Source organism: Musca domestica, unplaced genomic scaffold, assembly GCF_030504385.1.
Source record: "Musca domestica strain aabys unplaced genomic scaffold, Musca_domestica.polishedcontigs.V.1.1 4, whole genome shotgun sequence".
NCBI lineage: Eukaryota > Metazoa > Arthropoda > Insecta > Diptera > Muscidae > Musca > Musca domestica.
In genome coordinates this window covers 698,779-719,874 of record NW_026712328.1, presented here as the reverse complement: position 1 = coordinate 719,874, position 21,096 = coordinate 698,779, and the positions used below count along the sequence as shown (strand labels likewise).

General features: G+C 34.3%; 1 protein-coding gene across 10 annotated transcripts in view; it reads left to right on the top strand.

Moving 5' to 3' along the window:
• Window positions 1-21,096, top strand: part of LOC109613610 (uncharacterized) — an 873,804-nt gene that overhangs the window by 495,505 nt on the left and 357,203 nt on the right. For 2 of the 10 annotated variants that reach the window (XM_059126785.1, XM_059126784.1), the window contains exon 5: window positions 9,660-9,711. The exons of the other annotated variants lie outside the window; for them this stretch is intronic. In XM_059126785.1, coding sequence (XP_058982768.1) covers window positions 9,660-9,711 — 52 coding nt within the window. The remainder of the gene's footprint in view (window positions 1-9,659; window positions 9,712-21,096) is intronic. 10 annotated transcript variants of the gene reach the window in all.

Sequence of the window (21,096 nt, the reverse complement as noted above, 5' to 3'; positions counted from 1 at the left end):
CAATTTGGCTTCGCTAATGTGAATAAAGTTAGTGTCTGTATTTACCTTGATTCTATGCGAATGTTTGGAATGGTAATTTATTAATCTTCCTGACAAATTTCCACCTTCTTTGTACTGAATATCATTGTAAGATTTTAAAAGAGATTTTTTATCAAATCTATTGATGATCCTGTATCTATGAGACATTTTAAGGTATGTTATTCATTTTTATACATTTAGACCTGATTTCCCTTCCTCCTATATATATATATCTATATATATATATATATATATATATATATATATATATATATATATATATATATATAACGTTGGTCTTTTATACCTGCCTCGAAATAGAAGACTGCCTTGTCTTAGTACAACAGCGTCAAGTTATGGTAAAATTTTTAAGACAAAATACAGAAACAACTATTCTTAACTCTACATGTTGGAAATGCTTTACATAATTAATGTCCCCGATTGAATTATAGATCAGACACAGAACACTGTGCGCAAATTTATAGAAACACGATAGAAATACACCAAAAAGTTTAGTCTGAAAATCTCTGCCATGTGATGTGGTAGTGAAATTGTTTTTGAGAATAAAAACAAATGCAATTATTGTATTTGGTAATTATGTAAAAAAAATTAAAATGCATGTTATTTCTTTTTTAAAGTTCAATCCCTGATGAAGATCGTCGATGCCGATCAAAATATTGGAAATAAAATGAGGAAACAAAATTAATTGTTTTTTTTATTGTTCTACTGACCTGAAAATACATTATTTTCTCTAACTCTCGTTGCAGATTTGATCGAAAATTTGGCGTATTTAGAAAATTTGTTGAATCAGACAATTTTTCACAGCAATAATAAAATAAAACTATTAGCTTTATAAGTAAAATCCAGTCATTTTTTGGCAAATGCTATAGAAAAAAATTCGCCGCATCCTAGTTTTCTTAATTTTTTATAGAGAAAAATACCACATATCACCCCACTGTATCCATCCTAGAATAGCTACCCCCAAAATGTTTACATTCTCAAAGGGAAATTTTCATTTTAAACCCCCTTTTTAAAATTTTTTTTCTATAGAAAAAACTTGCATCAGAGATGTGGCGAATTTTTTTCTATAGAAAAAATTTGTATTAGAGATGTGGCGAATTTTTTTCTATTGAAAAAACTTGCACAAAAGGTGCGGCGAATGTTTTTCTATTGAAAAAACTTGCACAAGAGGTGCGGCGAATGTTTTTCTATAGAAAAAACTCGAACTAGAGGTGCGGCGAATTTTTGTTTTCGATAGAAATATAGTCATTCGGTAAATGCAAAGTAAATTGTTGAATTTTTTTGAATATTTTGAAACTTTTAAAAAGAAACTAAATATAATTTGACTTAAATCAACAAGATAAGATCGTTATCGTCGACAACAATTGGAGAAAGAAACTTATCCTCATTTTAAAAATAACAAGTTAAGGAGCAGTAAGTTCGGCTGGGCTGAACTTTGAATATCCTCCACCATTTGGAACGCATTTGCGCATTTTCAAATAATAAAATCCGTTAAAAATTCTGTTAAAATTTTAAAAATACCGAATACAGCCGTTATATTGGCGTCTATACGACGTGGACTTATATACGCTTGGTTTGTTGTAAGCCATTACCATATTTAAATTCGAAATCTAAAAAAACGGTGAATAATGTAGCTAAAATCATCAAAATATCGTATAGAGGGAGGTATCGTTATATCGGAGCTATACGAAGACGTGGGCCTGAAAAGACAACTTTTTGTCACAGGCTGTAGCTTCCACAACGAACTTAAAATACTACATCTCAAACAATTTCGGTGAGTAGTATACCTAAAATCGTCAAAATAACGAATATTAAGAGGTACTGATATATAGGGCCTATACGAAGACATGGACTTGCATAGACACATTTCAGTCACAAACTGTAGTTCCCATTACGAACTCTAAATATGTAATTTGAAACTCCGGTAAATAATGTCGCTAAAATCATCAAAATACCGAATATAGGGAGGTGCCCCTATATGGAGGCTATATGAAAACGTGGAGTTGCATAGACAATTTTCTGTCATAGGCTGTAGTATCCATTACGAACTTCAAATACCATATTTGAAACAAAATACCGAATATCGGGATGTACCGTTATAAGAGGGCTATATAAATACGTGGACCTATATGGCCCATTGAATCTACCCACTCTATATGGGACCAGCGATTATATTCCAGAAGCGGAAAGAAAGCCTATCGATAGAAATAAACTGTTGAATCAATATATGGATACCATGGGATCATACAAAATGGTTCAATATATGGACAAAATCAAAGTTTTTTGGAAGAAAAGAAACAAGTAAAAAACATTTTAATACCCTCCAAATTAGGGTAATGGAAACATTAGAACCAATTATGACCCACAAATACCAATATTTATACATATTCGTGGGAAAATGTGGCAAAAATCATCAAAATGCCGAATATCGGGAGGTATCGCTATATAGGGCTATACAAAAACGTGAACCTATTCATACAATGTTTCGCCAACGAAGCTAGAACCTTTTATGACCAACTAATTTAAATTTTTAGACAAATCCGTGAAAAAATGTGACAAAAACCATCAAAATACCGAATATCGGGAGGTACCGTTATATGGGGACTATATCATTTTCAATACCAACCATCCTAGATACAATACAAATTGTTCTGCTAAATTTTGACGCTCTACGTCAAATAATGTAGCTTTTATCGTGATTTCAACAGACCGACGGACAAACAGACATAGGGACATCGTTAAATCGACTTTTATGCTGAATATGAATATATATATATATATATATATATATATATATATATATATATATATATATATATATATATATATATATATATATATATATATATATATATATACACTTTATGGGATCTTAGACATGTTGCAAACGGAATGACAAAGTTAATATAGGGAATGTTAACTTTCCAAGGTGGAAGGTATAAAAATGATATGTCACAACAAGGAAGGGAAGTGGATTTCACAAATGTATCGCGGCTAACTCCATGCGATACAGACATATTTAGAGGTGGTTATAGAAAATGGCCGACCTTCAGAGATGTCTTTTTTGAGCACTTTAACTAGACAATTCAAAAGTAAGCAATATCAAAAAATTATTCAATTTATCTCAAGAGACAGCAGGGGAAGCTAGAGAAATTACTTCGCATGTTCGACTAACAAACGATGGGCTTACATTAGCAGGAATAAATCTCACTTATCGTTACGAGAATAAACAAATACAAAATAATGAAGAAATTAAGACACATTTCACATCGTGAAAACATCACACTTATGCTACAATTGTCTGTCATCAATTCACGGAGTAAGAGATTGCCTAAGTCGCTTTGGCTACCGTATTTGTACTATGAGACACAATACTTTGTTACACAAGGGAACGGAAAACCAAAGAACAAACATAAAGTCTACAACAAACCTAGAACCAACGACTTTGACCCGCCAAGATAAGCAAATTAGTGAGCGACAATATGGAGTAACGATACTTTTCAGAACTTAGTTCACATCAATTTTTGGCCTAAGTCAATTTGTTGCTGAGACCTCAAGTAAATCTTGCTTGTTTACTATGTGATCTAAATATGGCCCTAGCTTTAAACTGAAAGTCTTGTCTCCAGTTTTATAGAACTTACCTTCAAATTTACATCCAGAGATGTAACAGCATTAGAACTGGCTGACCCAAATGTTTACCTCAGTCAACCAATCGATTTACTTATTGGAATGGACATAGGACCATTATTATTTCCAATTGGAACTCCCATGAAAACTCAAAAAAAAAAAAAAAACAATTTTGGATGGGTAGTCGAAGGACAGATGCCGGAAAGCACCCTCGGAAGAAATATATCAATTCTAAACACAACTTCAATAGTGGAAATATTTACACGTTTTTGGAAGGTGGAATAGACCCTTAAAAAGTTTTACGTTTTTACAAGTTTAGAACTTGGTCATATAAGGAAAATCAATCCGAATGAAATAGATAAAATGACAAATAATTATCTACCACATTACGCTGTAATAAAACCACAACGAAGTTAAGAGTCGTATTCAACGCTTCTTGTCCTCCTTCAAACAAAACAAGTCTCAATGACATATTGTTTCCAGGACCCATTTTACAACGAGATTTGGTACTACAAATTATAAAATGGTGATTCTTCAAATATTCCTTCAATTCAGATGTATCGCCAAATACTTTTAGATTCAAAGCAAACAAAATATCAACGAATTATGTTTAGACAGTCTCCTGAAAACCAAGTAGAGAATTATGAGCTGCTAACAGTTACAGCTGGAGTTAACTGCGCACAATATTTAGCACTAAGAGTTTTTCTTAAACTAGCAGAGGATGTAAAATATTCATATCCTAGAGTCGCAAATATACTGAAGATGAATTAATCAAAGCCCGAAAGGAATAAACTGCCGCTTCAGACTCTGCTGGTTTTACACTCATGAAATGGGCGTCAAATGATCACAAAATAATACAAGATATTCCACATGAACATTTACATCCACTCAATTGGCTAGAAATTTCCGATTGCTTTAATGGATAATAAAATGTATCTACAAAACGAAAACTTTTATTAACGATAGGCAAATAATTTGACCCATGTGGATCGCTGGCAACGGCGGTTGTTGCAGCTTAGCTAATAATGCAATAAATCTTGCACAAAATTGACTGGGATGATCAATTGAAGCCAATAACTCAGATGAAATGGAACAATTTTGGTAAAAATAGCAAAGTTATTTTATATCTCAGAATTCCTTGGTGGATTTAATACACACTAGATGGTTCTGTAGAGATTCATTGATATTGTGACGCGTCGGAAAGCGCGTATTGAGCCACTTTATTTTTTCGGGTGGAATATTCTGACCATAAAATACATACATTCTTTTAGCAGCAGAGATTAGTGACGCCATCAAATAGTAAATAGTCTGCAAATATCCAAATGTTCTACACAATTTTAAAAAGCCTCCATGTCATTGCAGCACATTTGTTGGAATTTTAGTCTCAGAAATTTCTGATAATGTTGGATAAGAAAATTGGAGACATGTCCATTCCGAAAATAATCCAGCTGATATTGCGAGCCATGGGTATTCAACCGCAGAGCTAAGAACCAATGAACGCTGGTGGCAGGGACCTCAATGGCTCAAATTGCCGAAAAATCTTTGGCCATCACAAAATATCCCAAAATGTCATGACACTTTTCGCGGAAAGAGTTGACCCTTTAACAAATTTCTCCTCTTTAGCTAAAGTTTATCATCTGGAAAAATACTGGAGCTAATAAGCAACATATCGCACCTCATCAAAATACCTTACATCTGCTGAAATCCAAGATAGAAGACGATCTTGCATAATTCGTACACAGAAAGTCATATGTGGAGACAAATATAATTCACTAATGAAATAGACTCAAATTTCTCCATTAAGTCCACTATTGACACTCAACCCGTTTCTAGACTCCAAGGGTATTATTAGAGTAAATGGACAATTGGTACAATCGCCAGCGCTTACATGCAGCGAACGTCATCCAATAATACTACCACATGGCGCAAAACGTAGCAAATTGATAGTCGAATTCCCTCATAGGATTACTTTACAAGGGGGTAATCAATTGATGGCCCGAGTACTAATGTCTAAATTCTGGATATTTGAACTCAAGTCGCTAACCAAACAAACCATACGCAAATGTCAATTTTTATTTTTTTTTTTTTAATTCACAAAACACAGACCGAATGTCAAATAATGGCTTCGCTATCGCCTGAATGTAATTTTCTTTCCTGGACCTTTACAAACACAGGTTGATTTTGCAGGACTCTTTAACATTAAAATTTATTCAGTCAGTGTCTGCTTTATTACAAAAGGCTACGTGTGGCTGTTTGTTTGTATCGCCACTAAGGTTATAGATTTAGAACCCACAATCGATTTGTCAACATATGCCTTTCTTGTAGCTGTTTTAGGTTTATACGTTGGCGAAGTTGTCCGTCTCGTATACTTTCTAACAACGGAACTAGCATTGTGAGCGGTTGATCTATTTGATTTATTTTTTCAAAGATGGAAATTATAATATCTTCACGAACTTCACAGAAGAACTAAGTGCAAAGATAAAAAAGACAATATCAAAGAAGGATTTATTTGTCTTAAAAGAAGATAGGTTAGCTCCGCATAAATTGAAGTTGGGTCGTATCGAAAACGTATCTAGGTAGTGCTCAAAATACCATGGTTGTAGACATACGCAAGGCAAGTGGCAATATTAGTAGACCCATACGAAAATTGTCAAATTGTTTTTCGGCTGACTGGTCGGATTCTCACTCAAAAAAAAAAAATCTTAGTACTTGCCTTTAATTTGTTTTTTTTTTCAGATATGGCCGCTTATGCCCAACCAGGACTGCCGCCTAGACGATCCCAGCCGTAGCCGAGACTCACCTCCCCCCATACGGCCTATCCAACGTCCCAGTTTCATATCTCTTGATTGACGTCTTTCAAGAACATCCGACGCAAGACCCCCCAACGCCATGAGAGACCCAGTTACCGGCAATATTCAAGGGTACTATGCCAAGAAGACCATGCCTTCAGTGCATGTGAGAGGTTCCGCAGGCAGACGCCCTTCCAGTTGTATGAAACAGTGGAGCATCGGGGGTATCGCCTAAACTGATTGCCGGAAATGCAACGACCGGCACCATAACATACTGCACGTCTCAGTTGGAGGCATCCTTCAACATAGAGGCCGTAACCACCCCAGCTTTCTCGTGGAATTTGGTTTTTATACCAACGACGATGGTACGCATAATGGCCGAGGGCATGGAGGGTTTCAGCATGCTGCGAGCCATAATTAGTCAATCTGCGACAATATCTAAAATGTCATACGCAACGTTCCGTCGTTTGTGTCTTCAGTTGCGAAGTTTCAAAGGGGAGCGATTTACCATCTTCACAGTTTCGACCCGCCGCAAAAACAAAATTTAGATTCTGAAGGTTAATGCAGTAATAATCGAAGATCTGCCAAGACGCATCTACTCAGACCCCACAAGAAGCTTCAAGAATTTCGCCCTTGCTGACCCTGATCCCAGGGGAAGTAGTCCGATCGATGTGGAACTGGAAGCGGACACTTACTTCGCCATAAGAAAAGTTTGGTGCACAGCAGCTGGAATTGGAGATGTCCTGGTCAATAAGCCACTGGGTATGTGTTTGTTGGGCAAATCACGAACATGCCGAGGAACGGAAGCACGAGGAACCTTATGGTATATAGTAAATGAATGCTTACACTTGTCCCTCGGGGACCAGAAAATGTTCATAAAATTGCTATGTGTTTGCCCAACACTGTATGTTGGTTATTTACCGGCGGCCGCACAAATTACGTCAAAAAAAAAAAAATGATGTAAATAAACACATGCACCTGCATTTGTGCAGCCACCGGTAAATTCCAAGGCTGTATTCCAAGAAATAAGCATCGTCAACAGCCAAAACTGGTTTGACGTGACTATGCAAATAGGATATTGGGTAGTTCTGTTTTAATTGCCGTCGCGTCTATTTTCCAGTGTCGGAAGATCAATAAGTTTTAGTCGATCTTCACATGGTGGAAGTATTTCATTTACATCCTTTCCTAATCCTCTGAGTACGAATAAAAGTAATTCTGTTTGTACTGATTGCAATTTAGTAGAATATGTTTTATAAAAAGGACTCCACAATACACAACCGTGCTCTAAAGTAGGCCGAACCACGCTAGTAAATAAACGCTTAGTCACATAGGGATTCTTTAGGCCATCGTTTTATGAAACATAGCAATGACTTGGCTTTATTGAATCAATATGTAAATTAAAACGCAATTTGTTGTCTAAAAATGCGCCAAGATCAAGGAATGAATCTACATTGTCAAATTTGTGAGAGCCAATGAGGTAATCGTTATTAAAAGGTTTTGCTCCAAACAAAGTCAATTTTTTAAATTTCTTTAGATTAAGTGTCATACCATTAGCACTGCAACAATTTACGAGAGCATATACATCATGTTGCAAATTAAGGGACCTAAAGTGAGATTCCATATTACAAAAAAGTTTTACATCATCAGCAAACATTAGGATTTTAGAATATTGTATAATCATTGGAAGTTCATTTAGATACAGCACAAAAAGGAGAGGGCCTAAATGACTATCCTGAGGGACACCAGAGTGCACAGTTATGCGTTTAGAAAGAATATTATTGAAAGAAACAAATATTATGATATACATGTCAAAAATAATGTTGAGAAACTCATTTTGTCCAGTTTATATAATAATAATGTATGATCTACATTGTCATATGCCTTCCTGAAATCAGTATATATAATCTCAGTTTGGCATTTCATTGAAAAACCTTTGTGTACATGACATAAAAGTTGTAATAAATTAGTTAAAGGTTACAGGCGATATTATTAATGAAACATAGTGGGTTAATATACGCGAGATTAAAAGCTCGAAACATTTCGGTATTGCGCTTAATTTAGCCCTGTAATTTTCAATGACACTTCTGTTATCAGATTTCTGCAAAGGAATAATAAAACTTGATCGCTATGCTATAGTGGTTAGGGGTGAGTAAAGTTCATGTGCACATGACTTTAAAATGTAAGATGGTACTCCATTAGGCCATTTAAGACCTCATCCTCAGTGAGAATAATTTGGAGGAAATAATTCAATCTACTAATATTATATACGTAGTTACCATAGTAATAAAGAAGGCTTAGAATATTTTAATATTTTTGAAAAAAATCTGCAAACAAATTTACTATTTTAAGGTGGTCCCCTGACTCCATACAACCAAGTTTCCTGCTACTAGGAAATTCGCGAATTTTACGTTTTGAATTTACAAATTTATAGAAGTTTTTATGATTCCTCTAAAAGTCATTTTTCATTTTGCTTAAATAATTAGAATAAGCATTTAAGTTTTCAACTTTATAGAAGAGCGTTGGCTAGTTTGTTCGGGATACCAAAGTATTTTGTTGTTGCAAAATGGTCAGGCTTAATCCCTTTGTTCTTGTTTTTATAAAAACAAAGTTTTTTATTAGTGGAGAATGATGGTAATGTTTACCAGAGGGTAAGGCAAGGAAACTTAGGTTTCGGAAGGAGCCACCAATTCTCATCAGTTTCCTTGTTTTTTGTCTGGGATTTTCTCCCTAGAAGTTATTTTAAAAATAACTTCTATGACAAAAATCTTTTTTTACCCAGATGACGATACCGTAAGCTCGATAGAAGAAGAACCAAAGAATGAAATAAAGCTAAAATTCAAATTCAACATTATATTTATTTCGAGCTCGTGAATAATTTGTATAAATTAAAGTGGTATTACACTTTTTTGAATTTTTTAAAAAGCCAACTTTTTATGTTTCTTAAGCGCCTAAGATGTGGGGTAAACCAAATTAGTCCTGAATCGGGATAGAACTTCAATAATGGAACTGACATAGCCAACGCATTAATAAGTACACTGTAAAAAATTGAAATTCTATGAAAGATTTATGTTACCTTGACTAGCCCAACTCTAATTGAACAATAAAGAACGAAGGAGATCAATATTAGTCTTAGAAAATTGTAACTTGTGAGGTTTAGTTTGTATTTTGGCAAAGTTTGTTTGAATATTTGTTATTTGTCTTCAGGTTCCTCAAATGGTGGACAATTACTTAATGGTGGACATTTACTTTCGTTTAGGTTTGTAATATTACATTTATAAGCACGCTCCACGCCTCAAAATATGCTTCTCTCACTGGCTAAGCTAACTAATAATAATTGTTGCTTATTTGCTTAAATATCACTTTTTATCGCTGACTTTCACAATGCACTAGTAGGGTGACTCAAAAATGCACTATAATTGAAACACTTTCTAACACAAAAAACAAAATAACTGCCGAATTTTAAATAAAATTTTAGTCGCTATTGACAATGTTAAAAACACTTCTAAACACAACAAGAGTTGCCAGATAGTTGTGTCTAGGATGGTTGGTATTGAAAATGATCGGTCCGTTTTGGTATAGCCGCCATATAACGGTACCTCCCTATATTCTTCTGTTGAAGCCAAGAAAGCAGACATTGATTCGGTTGATAATAAGTGTATGGTTATCAGACTTACTTAAGAAGTTTGTCTGCAATTAGAACGAAGTTGGGCCAGCTCAAAAGAAGTGGTTAAACTTTTATAAATTCAACTCAGATGGTTCGGTTGTCTGTCTAGTGCAACTATCGGTTTCCACTCCACTAGAAACCCGAGTTAACATCGGCTCGTCTACTCAAGCATCGCGTGAAGTTGGAATTAACGTGAATTCATCGGCACCAGCCGTTAGAAGTCTTGATTTTGGTTCAATTCCCCGTGATAGCGTTTTTGAGTGTGAAAAAATGTGTCAGAAACCATCAAAATACCGAATATCGGGAGGTACTGTTATATGGGGGCTATACCAAATCATGGATCCATACATGCAATGTTTCGCCATCGGAGCTGGAACCCATTATGACCTACAAATACCAATTTTCAGACAAATCCGTGAAAAAATGTGGCAAAAAAAAAATTAAAATACCGAATATCGGGAGGTATCTTTATATAGGGGCTATACCAAAACGTGGACCTATACATGCAATGTTTTTCCACACGAACAAGGACCCGTTATGACCTACAAATACCAAAATTCATACATAGCCGTGAAAAAATGTGGCATAAATCATCAAAATACCGAATATCGAGTGGAACCGTATATTATTATACCCTCCACATAGTATGGAGGGTATATTAAATTTGTCATTCCGTTTGTAACACCTCGAAATATACATTTTAGAGTATATATATTCTTGATCCGTCCTCGGTTCGTCTGTCCATATGTGGAAATCACTCTAGCTTCCGAACGAAATGGAGTAGGTTGATAAAATTTTACTGAGACGTGTATTTTGTCTGCAGGACATTTGGTATTGAAAATGGGCCATGTAGGTCCACGTCTTCGTATAGCCCCCATATAACGGTACCTCCCGATATTGGGTATTTTGATGATTTTAGAGACGTTATTTACCGGAACTATTTCAAATTTAGTATTTGAAGTTCGTAATGAATATTACAGCCTATGACAAAAAATTGGCTGTGCAGGTCCACGTCTTCGTATAGCCCCATATAACGGTACCCCCCGATATTCGATATTTTCATGATTTTAGCAACATTATTTACAGGAACTATTTCAAATTTGGTATTTGAATTTTATAATGAATACTACAGGCTATGACAGAAAATTTTTTATGCAAGTCCACGTCTTCGTATAGCCCCATAAAACGGTACCCCCGGATATTCGGTATTTTGATGATTTTAGCGACATTATTTATCAAGATTGTTTCAAATTTCGTATTTGAAGTTCGTAATGGATACTACAGCCTATGACTGAAAATTGTCTAGGGAGGTCCATTTATAACCCCATTGGTAACTCCCTATATTCGGTATTTTGATAATATTAGTTACATTATAAACAGATTTTGTTTCAAGTTTCGCATTTGAATATTGTAATAGCTTGTGACAAAAGTTGCCAATGCAGGTCCAAGTCGTCGTATAGACACTAATTTACGGCTACATTTTTAAGATTTTAACAGAATTTTTAACGTATTTTATTTATTTTTTTTTTTTTTTTGAAGATTGTTAAATTTGTACCAAATGGTATTCATCTTGATTTATTTTTCCGTTTTTAAAATCTATTAATTTTTTATCAGTTGTCGAATGAATCGTATTATTGTAATACATTATTACACTACACATTTTTCTTCAAAACTTTCTGTGTATCGGTTAGCGTCATATTTAAATACTCGGATATGTTCATATGTTCTTGAAGCGGTATTGCTGTAAATTCTAGTTCATTATCCATAACCAATTTCGCTATACTTTCAACGTTAGAGAGATACTGTGAAAGTGCTCATTTAAATTCGTTCCATGATCTATGTTTTACCCTAATCGCGCGAGCATGTTTTGAGAATTTGTCTTAAAATATAAAAAATTGTGTTTCGACTAAGCTATAGAATATGTCTGCTTGAATTGTTTCTCCGTGTTTATTAAGATTTTTTTAATAGAGTGATTAGGGCATATTCGTCAAAAGTGTTGGCATATATTGTATTCTTGTTATTAATAAAAAAACTGTTCGTTTTTTATTTTTAGTGATCCTGATAGTGCTTTATGAATTGCAATTGTCTCTGGTAAAAAATAAGAGGGTTATTTGCTTCTGGAATAGTGTTAAATAGACCTTAGATACACCATCTTCGTTGAAATCAATTTCTCTGCTGGATAATGCATCTGCATTAATAAACCAACTTAGAGATAGGCCCGTTTCTAGAAAATAGCCAAACAAGCGGTCTTTTCAAAAACAGGTTATCTTCTCAAAATTTGGTTTAATACCATCTTCTGATACTACGTGCCTGAGAAATTTCGTTTCCCTTTTCATAAATTCGCTTTGGTCTAGTTGGATTTTCAAATTAACTTTCTTGGGTCTCTAGAAAACCTTCGTTATGGATTATATATGCTGTTGAAGGGATGTTGAAAGTATGATGATGTCGCTCATATAAACTAAACAAATTGTATTAATTAGTTCGGCCAAAACCATATCCATTAGTCGTTGGAAGGTGGCTAGAGGCGTTTTAGATCCAAATGACATACGTAAAAATTCGTAGCGTCCGCCTTCCACGCTAAACGCTCTTTTAATGTAAATCGATTTTGTGTTTTTTTCAGATTTGTTCTTTGTACATTCAAAAGCCATCGATTATTTGAATATTTTCGATCCTAAACTCGGTATAATCCGTAAAAAGTTATCATTGTGTGAATTGCTTTCGAAAAGGGCAAAGAGTGTGATAGTTATCGTCATTGTTTGAAATGTAATCAACTTCATTATAGTTTATTACATAGTGTTGATGACAAACTCAATTGCAACAAATATTTCGTCCGTCATTCCTCCTTCGTCTACAGAATAAAATCTAACCTCTAAGTCGGCTGGCCTTCAATTTAGCTCAAAACAAATCGGTCTTGTTACTGGTCCGGTAGAAGAAGACAATCAGAATAAAACTTTCCTATGGGAGTTAGAGGACCCTCTTAAATGAAAAATTATGTCTACTTCGGATCGGTTTTGCGAAGACAACTATTTCAAAGCCAAACATAGAATGTCAGACGAGACATTAAGTTTTAAAAGTTTTTCTATGAAAGAGTTTTGCAGGAATATTAAGATATTGATCACATGAGTTTTTATTTATTTATTTGTGTTTTGACTATTATTAGTCGATAAAATAAACACAAATTACTTTCTGGTTTTTCTTTGTAGCTTCTGCTACTTCTTTATTTGTTGAGTTATATTCTTAGACTATGTAAAATACATAATTTGAATTTTACCTTTTGAGTTAAAATGTAAGTTAAGCGTTCTTGTTCTTTTGCACTTTTATTACATTCATTACATGTATAAGCGTGTTAAACAAAATTATTTTTCCTAATCATTTAGTTTGAAAAGTAAATTGACAAAATTGTAATTTTGGGGTCAATAGCTTAATTGTGCTGAATTATATTTTGAATAGGTTAGCACAGAAAAGTAATAATAACAAGTAAAAAAGCTGTAAGTTCGGCCGGGCCGAACTTTTAATACCCTCCACCATTTGGTACAAATTTGGCAATTTCCAAAAAATAAAACCCGTTAAAAATTCTGTTAAAATCTTAAAAATACCGAATGCTTATACGACGACGTGGGCCTGCATAGGCAACTTTTGTCATAAATTATTACAATATTTAAATGTGAAACTTGAAGAAAAATCTGTTTATAATGTAGCTAAAATCGTCAAAATACCGAATATGGGGGTACCGTTATATGGGGGCTATACGAAGACGTGGACCTGCACAGACAATTTTCTGGCATGGGCTGAAGAATCTATTAAGAACTCCACATACGAAATTTGAAACAATCCCTGTAAATAATGTCGCTAAAATCATTAAAATACCGAATATCGGGGGGTACCGTTATATGGGGGCTATATGAAGACGTGGACCTACATGGCTCATTCTTTGACTTTGGATGAAGTATCCATTACGAACTTCAAATACCAAATTTGAAACAATTCCGGTAAACAATGTCGCTAAAATCATCAAAATACCGAATATCGGGGGGTACCGTTATATGGGGGCTATATGAAGACGTGGACCTACACAGATAATTTTCTGTATTAAGCTGTAGCATCCATTACAAACTTCAAATGCCAAATTTGAAATAATTCCGGTGAATAATGTCGCTAAAATCATCAAAATACCGAATATCGGGAGGTACCGTTATATGGGGGCTATATGATAACTTGGACCTACATGGCCCATTTACGAACTTAACCTGCCTACTGGGAAAAAATACATGTGTGCAAAATTTTAGCCTTCTATCTCAATTTGTTCGAAAGATAGCGTGATTACAACAGACAGACGGACAGACAGACGGACATGGCTAAATCGTCTTAGAATTTTTCGCTGATCAAGAATATATATACTTTGTTGGGTCTGACATGAATATTTCGAGGAGTTACAAACGGAATGACAAAATTAATATACCCTCCATAGTATGGTGGAGGGTATAAAAAAGCAAACACATGAAACAGAAAACGCGTGTATGTTATTTAACAAAGGTAACCATTTAAATTAGGACGTGGTGAGGTGACATCGTTAAATTGAGGCTCCTACGAAGAATGTTTGTCCTTATATTACAAAATATGGGAATTACAAATAACAAGATGTTTGTAATAATTTTTCTTCAACAATTAATTTTTCATTTTTAAACGTTAAATTTTTGACATTGATTAGACAGTTTTCAAATGTAATTACAAAGTTTTGACTTATATTAATATGTTTTCTTTCAGAATCAAAAGTAATTTTTCTTTTACTTCTGTGTTTTATAATCCTTACAGCTTGCTGTCTTATTTTTGGTAATGCCTAAGATACACGAATCGGTAAATTTTTAAGGTTTTTATATAAACAAGATGTATTTAGGTAATATAAGTTTTGTTTTATTTTCTCTGAGAAAAATTGATTTATTGATTTTATTAGGCATTGGGTCGAGGATAATTTTTCAAAGGATAAATTGGAAAAATAGGGAATGGAGTGAAAGATAATTACTTAATCTTTTTCAGTGGAAACGGCAACTTTTGTCTTAGTATATTTTCCAAAGTCATCTATTTTTCAATTTCTTGTTCGTCGAGTAGGTCTGTAGGTATTAAGTCTAGTTTACTAGTAAATATAACCCCTGCGATGTCTTCATTTGGCAAATGAGTTTAAGAAATTTTGTTGCGAAATTTATTGATGTACGTTTAAACTATATATCGTTGTCTGTTGATATGATTTCTTGGTAAAAGAATACGAGTAATCGCATCGTCACAGCTGCTGAGACAATGTTCTGTCAAACCGATTTTGGAATTGAAAATGTTGAATGAAAGATTTGTAAAAATTGTTGAAAAATGCATATTATAACGACCATCGTATAAAAAAACATTTAAAAATTTTCTTATTTTTGATAAAACATTTTAAAAATTTTGACATATCAATGTTCCCAAGCGTTGATGCATCTACCTATATTCTTCTACCATGTATGATTTGTTATATTTTGAGTCTGAGTCGAAAGTATTTAACTTATGCGAGCCATGTTTCGTATTACAACTGAGTTAGCATTAGAAATTGTCGTAAGATTTGTAAGATATGATCTTATTTCCTGTTCGTTGTCACTGTTCATATTTCCTGCTATAAATTTCAACCCTTTGCCCCAACCATTTATTGCACTTCGTCTAATGCTAAAATGTGGCGATAAATTAACTAATTAAATTTTAAAAAGATTAACATTTTTATATTGGTGTCAAGTACACTTTTTATTTTGGCACATACAATGTTTTGGTGCTAACTCACATATGTAGCCACGAAGTGAATTATTATTACCTATTATTTCGATAGTATTGTAGTAAATCGTTAGACTAATGAGGTGATATATTCTTCGGTAATGGACAATATTCATAACTGAAGTGAGTAGCAAAAGATTTATTTGTTATAACATAAAAAAGGAACAAGTACAAAACCATTGAGTTTGGCCGGGCCGAACTTTTAATTCCCTCCACCTTAGAGTAAAGGATACATTTTCATATAAAAGTATCTGTATTCAAGCGTGTTTCACTTTAAACTTCGTTACCGTTAAGACCGTTTGGATAATGCAGTTAAACTTATCAAAAAACCATATGTTTAATTTAGAATTGCATTAAAGCTGGTTTTTATTGACCCCTAATTTGGTCCTTAATTAGTCGTTAAAATGTACGCGCTACGGTTTATTGCAACCTTGTGCTAGCGCCTTTGACATTTTAACTACTAATTAGTTGTCACTTGTTTTGCCGCCTCCTTCAGACATCAAGTAGTATTTTGCTGTCATTCGGACAGACAACACCCGCAATATCGTTTGCAAAGCACATATCGTTGTGCGTAAAAAGGCATATTGTTGACAGAGGTAATATCGTTACCAATCAACTAAACTAGCAATTAATACTTTTATATATTAAGAAAAAAACCCTTGTGTTTTTATTATTTATTTTTATATATCACCCTACGGTCCACTGCTCGACGCATTCGGCGTTTTACTCCCATCGGCGGAGCACCTCTGAGCTAAACATTGTTATATGGGGCCATACTAAAACGGGAACCTCTATGGACAATTTTTTATACGCGCAAAAGTGACTAGGATTATTAAAATACCGTATATCGGTTGGTATCGTAATATGTGCGGTATAGGAAAAAGGGGAACTAAATATTCAATGTTCCGCCACCGGACTAGAACCCCTTATGAACTACCAACACCAATTTTTAGACAAATCCGTGAAAAAATGTGGCGAACATCATTAATATATTGAATATCGGGAGGTATCGTTGTATGGGGGCTATACCAAAACGTGGACCAATACATAAAATTTTTCGTCACCGGAGCTAAAACCCAATATGACTAACAAATACCAATTTTTAAACAAATCCGTGAAAACTTTTGCAAAAATCATAAAAATTCCAAATATCGGGAGGTACCGTTACCACAAAGCATATATATTCTTGATTAGCATACAATTCTATGTCGATTTAGCGATGTCCGTCTATCAGTCTGTGGAAATCACTTTAGCTTCCCAACGAATTGAAGTAGATTGATAAAATTTTACTCAAATGTATGTTATGTCTTCACGACTTTTGGTATTGAAAATGGGTCATGTAGGTCCACGTTTTAGTATAGCCTCCATATAACGGAACCTCCCGATATTCGGTACTTTGATGATTTCAGCAACATTATTTACCTCAATTGTTTCAAATTTGGTATTAGATGTTCGTAATGGATGCTACAGCCTATGACAGGAGATTGTCTGTGCAGGTCCACGTCTTCGTATAGTTCCCATATAACGGCACCTCCCGATATTCGGCATCTTGATGATTAATTTTGGTGTTTGAAGTTCGTTATGAATACTACAGCCTAAAACAGAAAATTGTCTTTGCCGCTCCACGTATTTGTATAGCCCCCATATAACGGTACCTCCCGATATTCGGTATTCTGATGATTTTAGCTACTTTGTTACCGATTTTTTTTTAATTTTGCATTTGAATATTGTAATGGCATATGACAAATGTTACCTATGCAGTTCCATGTCGTCGTATAGACTCTAATATAACAGCTACATTCGGTATTTTTAAGATTTTAACCGAATTTTTAGCGGATTTTATTGTTTTTGAGAATTGCCAAATTCGTTCCAAATGGTGGAAGGTATCAAAGTTGGGCCCGGCCGAACTTACAGCTTTTTTACTTGTTTCATTTTTTTTTTTTTTTATGTGAGACTTATGGTATTTCAGATTCCCATATGTTACTACATCTTTGGCTCCACCACGTTTATCATTTATATAGAATTGTCCCGTTTGGATGTCTACATTCTCACGGGATTCATTTAGGTTATTTATGATCTTTTTTTTGGTCCTTATTACTTTTTCTTTAAACACAGGGTATTTATCATGACCTTCTGTGTCTCGGTTAGCGTCACGTTTTAATATTGGATATGTTCATTGATTGTATTGTGAAATCTTTCAAGATATGCAGTTGAAGTATGGATATTATTTAAGATATAGTGAATTTTGATTTATTGCTCTCTTAAAAGAAGGTATTGTTTTAAGTCCTAGTTCACTGTCCATAACCATTTGCTCTATACTTCCAACTGTTAATACTTCTGGGTTAAAATGATTTTTAAAAGAGTAAAATTCGTAGCGTCCGCCTTCCACGCTAAACATTGTTTTTGGAATATATTATATATAATTTTGATTCTAGCAGCGTCCCTCTATTTCTAAAATTCGATCAATGTTTGGTATTAGGTATTTGTCGTCTATGGTTACTTCTGAATTTTTCGTAATATGTGGCGAGCCTGCAATTAGGTTTGCAATGTCATCCATCTTTTTCGGGGCTATCCGAACCGGCGCACAGTGGTCGAGGTCGTATGGGAACAGCGGCCAAAAATACTTTCAGTGCACATATCAATATGAATCTTTGGTTATGGTACCTTGATGGGATAAAAATAAAAAATGTGACAAAATGGATATGGTCGATGCATGTTTTGGCATGGTCCCCTTACAACGTACCTCCCGAATAAGAGTTATTTGCCCAATTCTTGTCACATTTCTACACCAGATTGTAATGTGATTTGATATTTTACGTTCTAAGGAGTTAAAAAATTATCTTACTGAAAATTATTTGGAACGGTCCGCCTTTACCTGCGGGTCCCCCTGTAGAGATACCTCTAAAAATAGAAGTATTTTTTATATAAATCAATTCCAAATTTGATTTTTGTAAACAAAATAAAATAACAATTCAATATAAAATTAAATCAAAGTTAAATTTTGCACAAATAATTTGTTTGACCCAAGGCCCGATTGAAATTGTAGATAATCGGTCAAAATTTAGGTATAGCTCCCATATATATTTTCATCCAATTTGCCTTATATTGTGCACCAAACTTGTATCAGCCCAAATAGTATGGAATATACGTACGACCAGAACTCTGTAACAACGATATTTGGGGAAATATATCAAATATAACTCAGAAATACCCTTGCTAAATTTTATCGAGATCGGTTAATATCTGGATATGGCTCCCATATATATCTTCGTCCGATTTGCTTTTTATTGTGCACCAAACGTGTAATATTAGCCCAAATGGAATGGAATTTGGTACTTACGGCCAAATTGAGTCTGGAAACCAGTGTGTCAAATTTGGTGGAAATCGATTCAGATATAGCTATAGCTCCCATACATATTGTTCATCCGATTTGTTGAATTTGCTCTGCATAGCCGTAATGTGGACTCCGTAGTAACGATATTCGGGGCAATATATCAAATACAGCTCAGAAATACCTTTGTCAAATTTTATCGAGTTCGGTTCAGATTTAGACATGGCTCTCATATATATCTATCCGATTTCAAGATAATTCTGCACCAAATGGATAATACAAGCCCGAATTGAAAAGGCGCAAATGTCTCGACAAATTTAGTAGAAATCGATTCAGAGGAGGATATTCCTTCCATATATTAGTTCCTTTGGACTTTTTATTATTATTATAATCATAGTTGGTATGATTTAATTCTTACAAATTCCCCATTAAAAACTTTATTTGTTATGTAAGGCTCTACTAAATATGCAAAGTGGTGTAGGGTAACATGAAGTCGGCTCCGCCCAACTTTAAGACTTTCTTTATTGGTTATTGTTTGGTAACGTTCGCTGTCCCGTTATAAAAGGGTCAGAGCTCAGAAGAAGACGGTTAATAAGATCTGTGTTTGTTGAAACACGAGACTTTTTTCGGGTATGATTTAGTCGAAACTTTTTTATATCTTTGTTTCTAGACTCCACGGCCTCCTCCTATAATTATCTAATCTATACAATGACAAATTTCTAAAGTCGGGTGCATGTATTAAAGTTTTATGAACTGTGGGTGGAAGATAGTGCCATGGATATCTATTTGTTAACTTTTTAGCAGTTTCCAGTGCAATGGTCTTAAATTTTTGACATTAATCAGAAGACAATGCTTGCAACATTATTGAACACCCCTCAATTACATCCTTATCAATAGACCTGACCATAGAACTGACAAATTGCAGCGAAGTCACTTCAGTATATTGGGCATAACATACAAATCTGACAAAATCTGAAAGTTAAATTAGCACTTTTAAAATCTTAGGGCCATTACTAATGGCGTGAAAAAAATCACATTGGAGGATTCAGGGGGGAAAACAATTAAAACTTTACCTCAAATCCAATTTTATTTTCAAAATTAATCTTAAAGGCAACTCAGATCACTCACATCTTCTATATTATACACAACTACTAAACACACAAATTACTGCACTAAAAATAAGTCAATACCTTGCTTTTCAATAATAATGCCAAGATTTGTCGTTTTAAAATGTATTTAATTTTGTAATACAGTTCTATTTTTACTCCAATTTTTCACTGATCCCACTGAAAAAAGCAAACACCTACATTTTCTCTTTTTTTATGCTATTCTCGAAGTGGGCCGTTAGAATGAAGTCAAGATAATTATGTTTTCTAAAAAGCTTAACCTCTTAAGAGTTCAGGTGTACACATTTGACAATGAATATCTGATTTTCATTTTTTGAATTTTGGCCAATGGCAGCGACCACTGTGCGGCGGTGAGTAGGGTGAGTGACTGGGTCTTATTATACCCTCCACCTTGGAAAGGAGGGTATATTAACTTTGTCATTCCGTTTGTAACATCCCTAAATATTCGTTTTAGACCCCATAAAGTATATATATTCATAATCAGCATAAAATTCTAAGTCGATTTAACGATGTCCGTCTGTCTGTCTGTCCGTCTGTCTGTCTGTCCGTCTGTCTGTCTGTCTGTTGAAATCACGATACAGCCCACATTATTTGACGTAGAGCTCCAAAATTTAGCAGAGCTATTTGCATTGTGTCTAGGATGGTTGGTATTGAAAATGAGATATATCGGTCCACGTTCTGGTATAGTCCCCATATAACGGTACCTCCCGATATTCGGTATTTTGATGA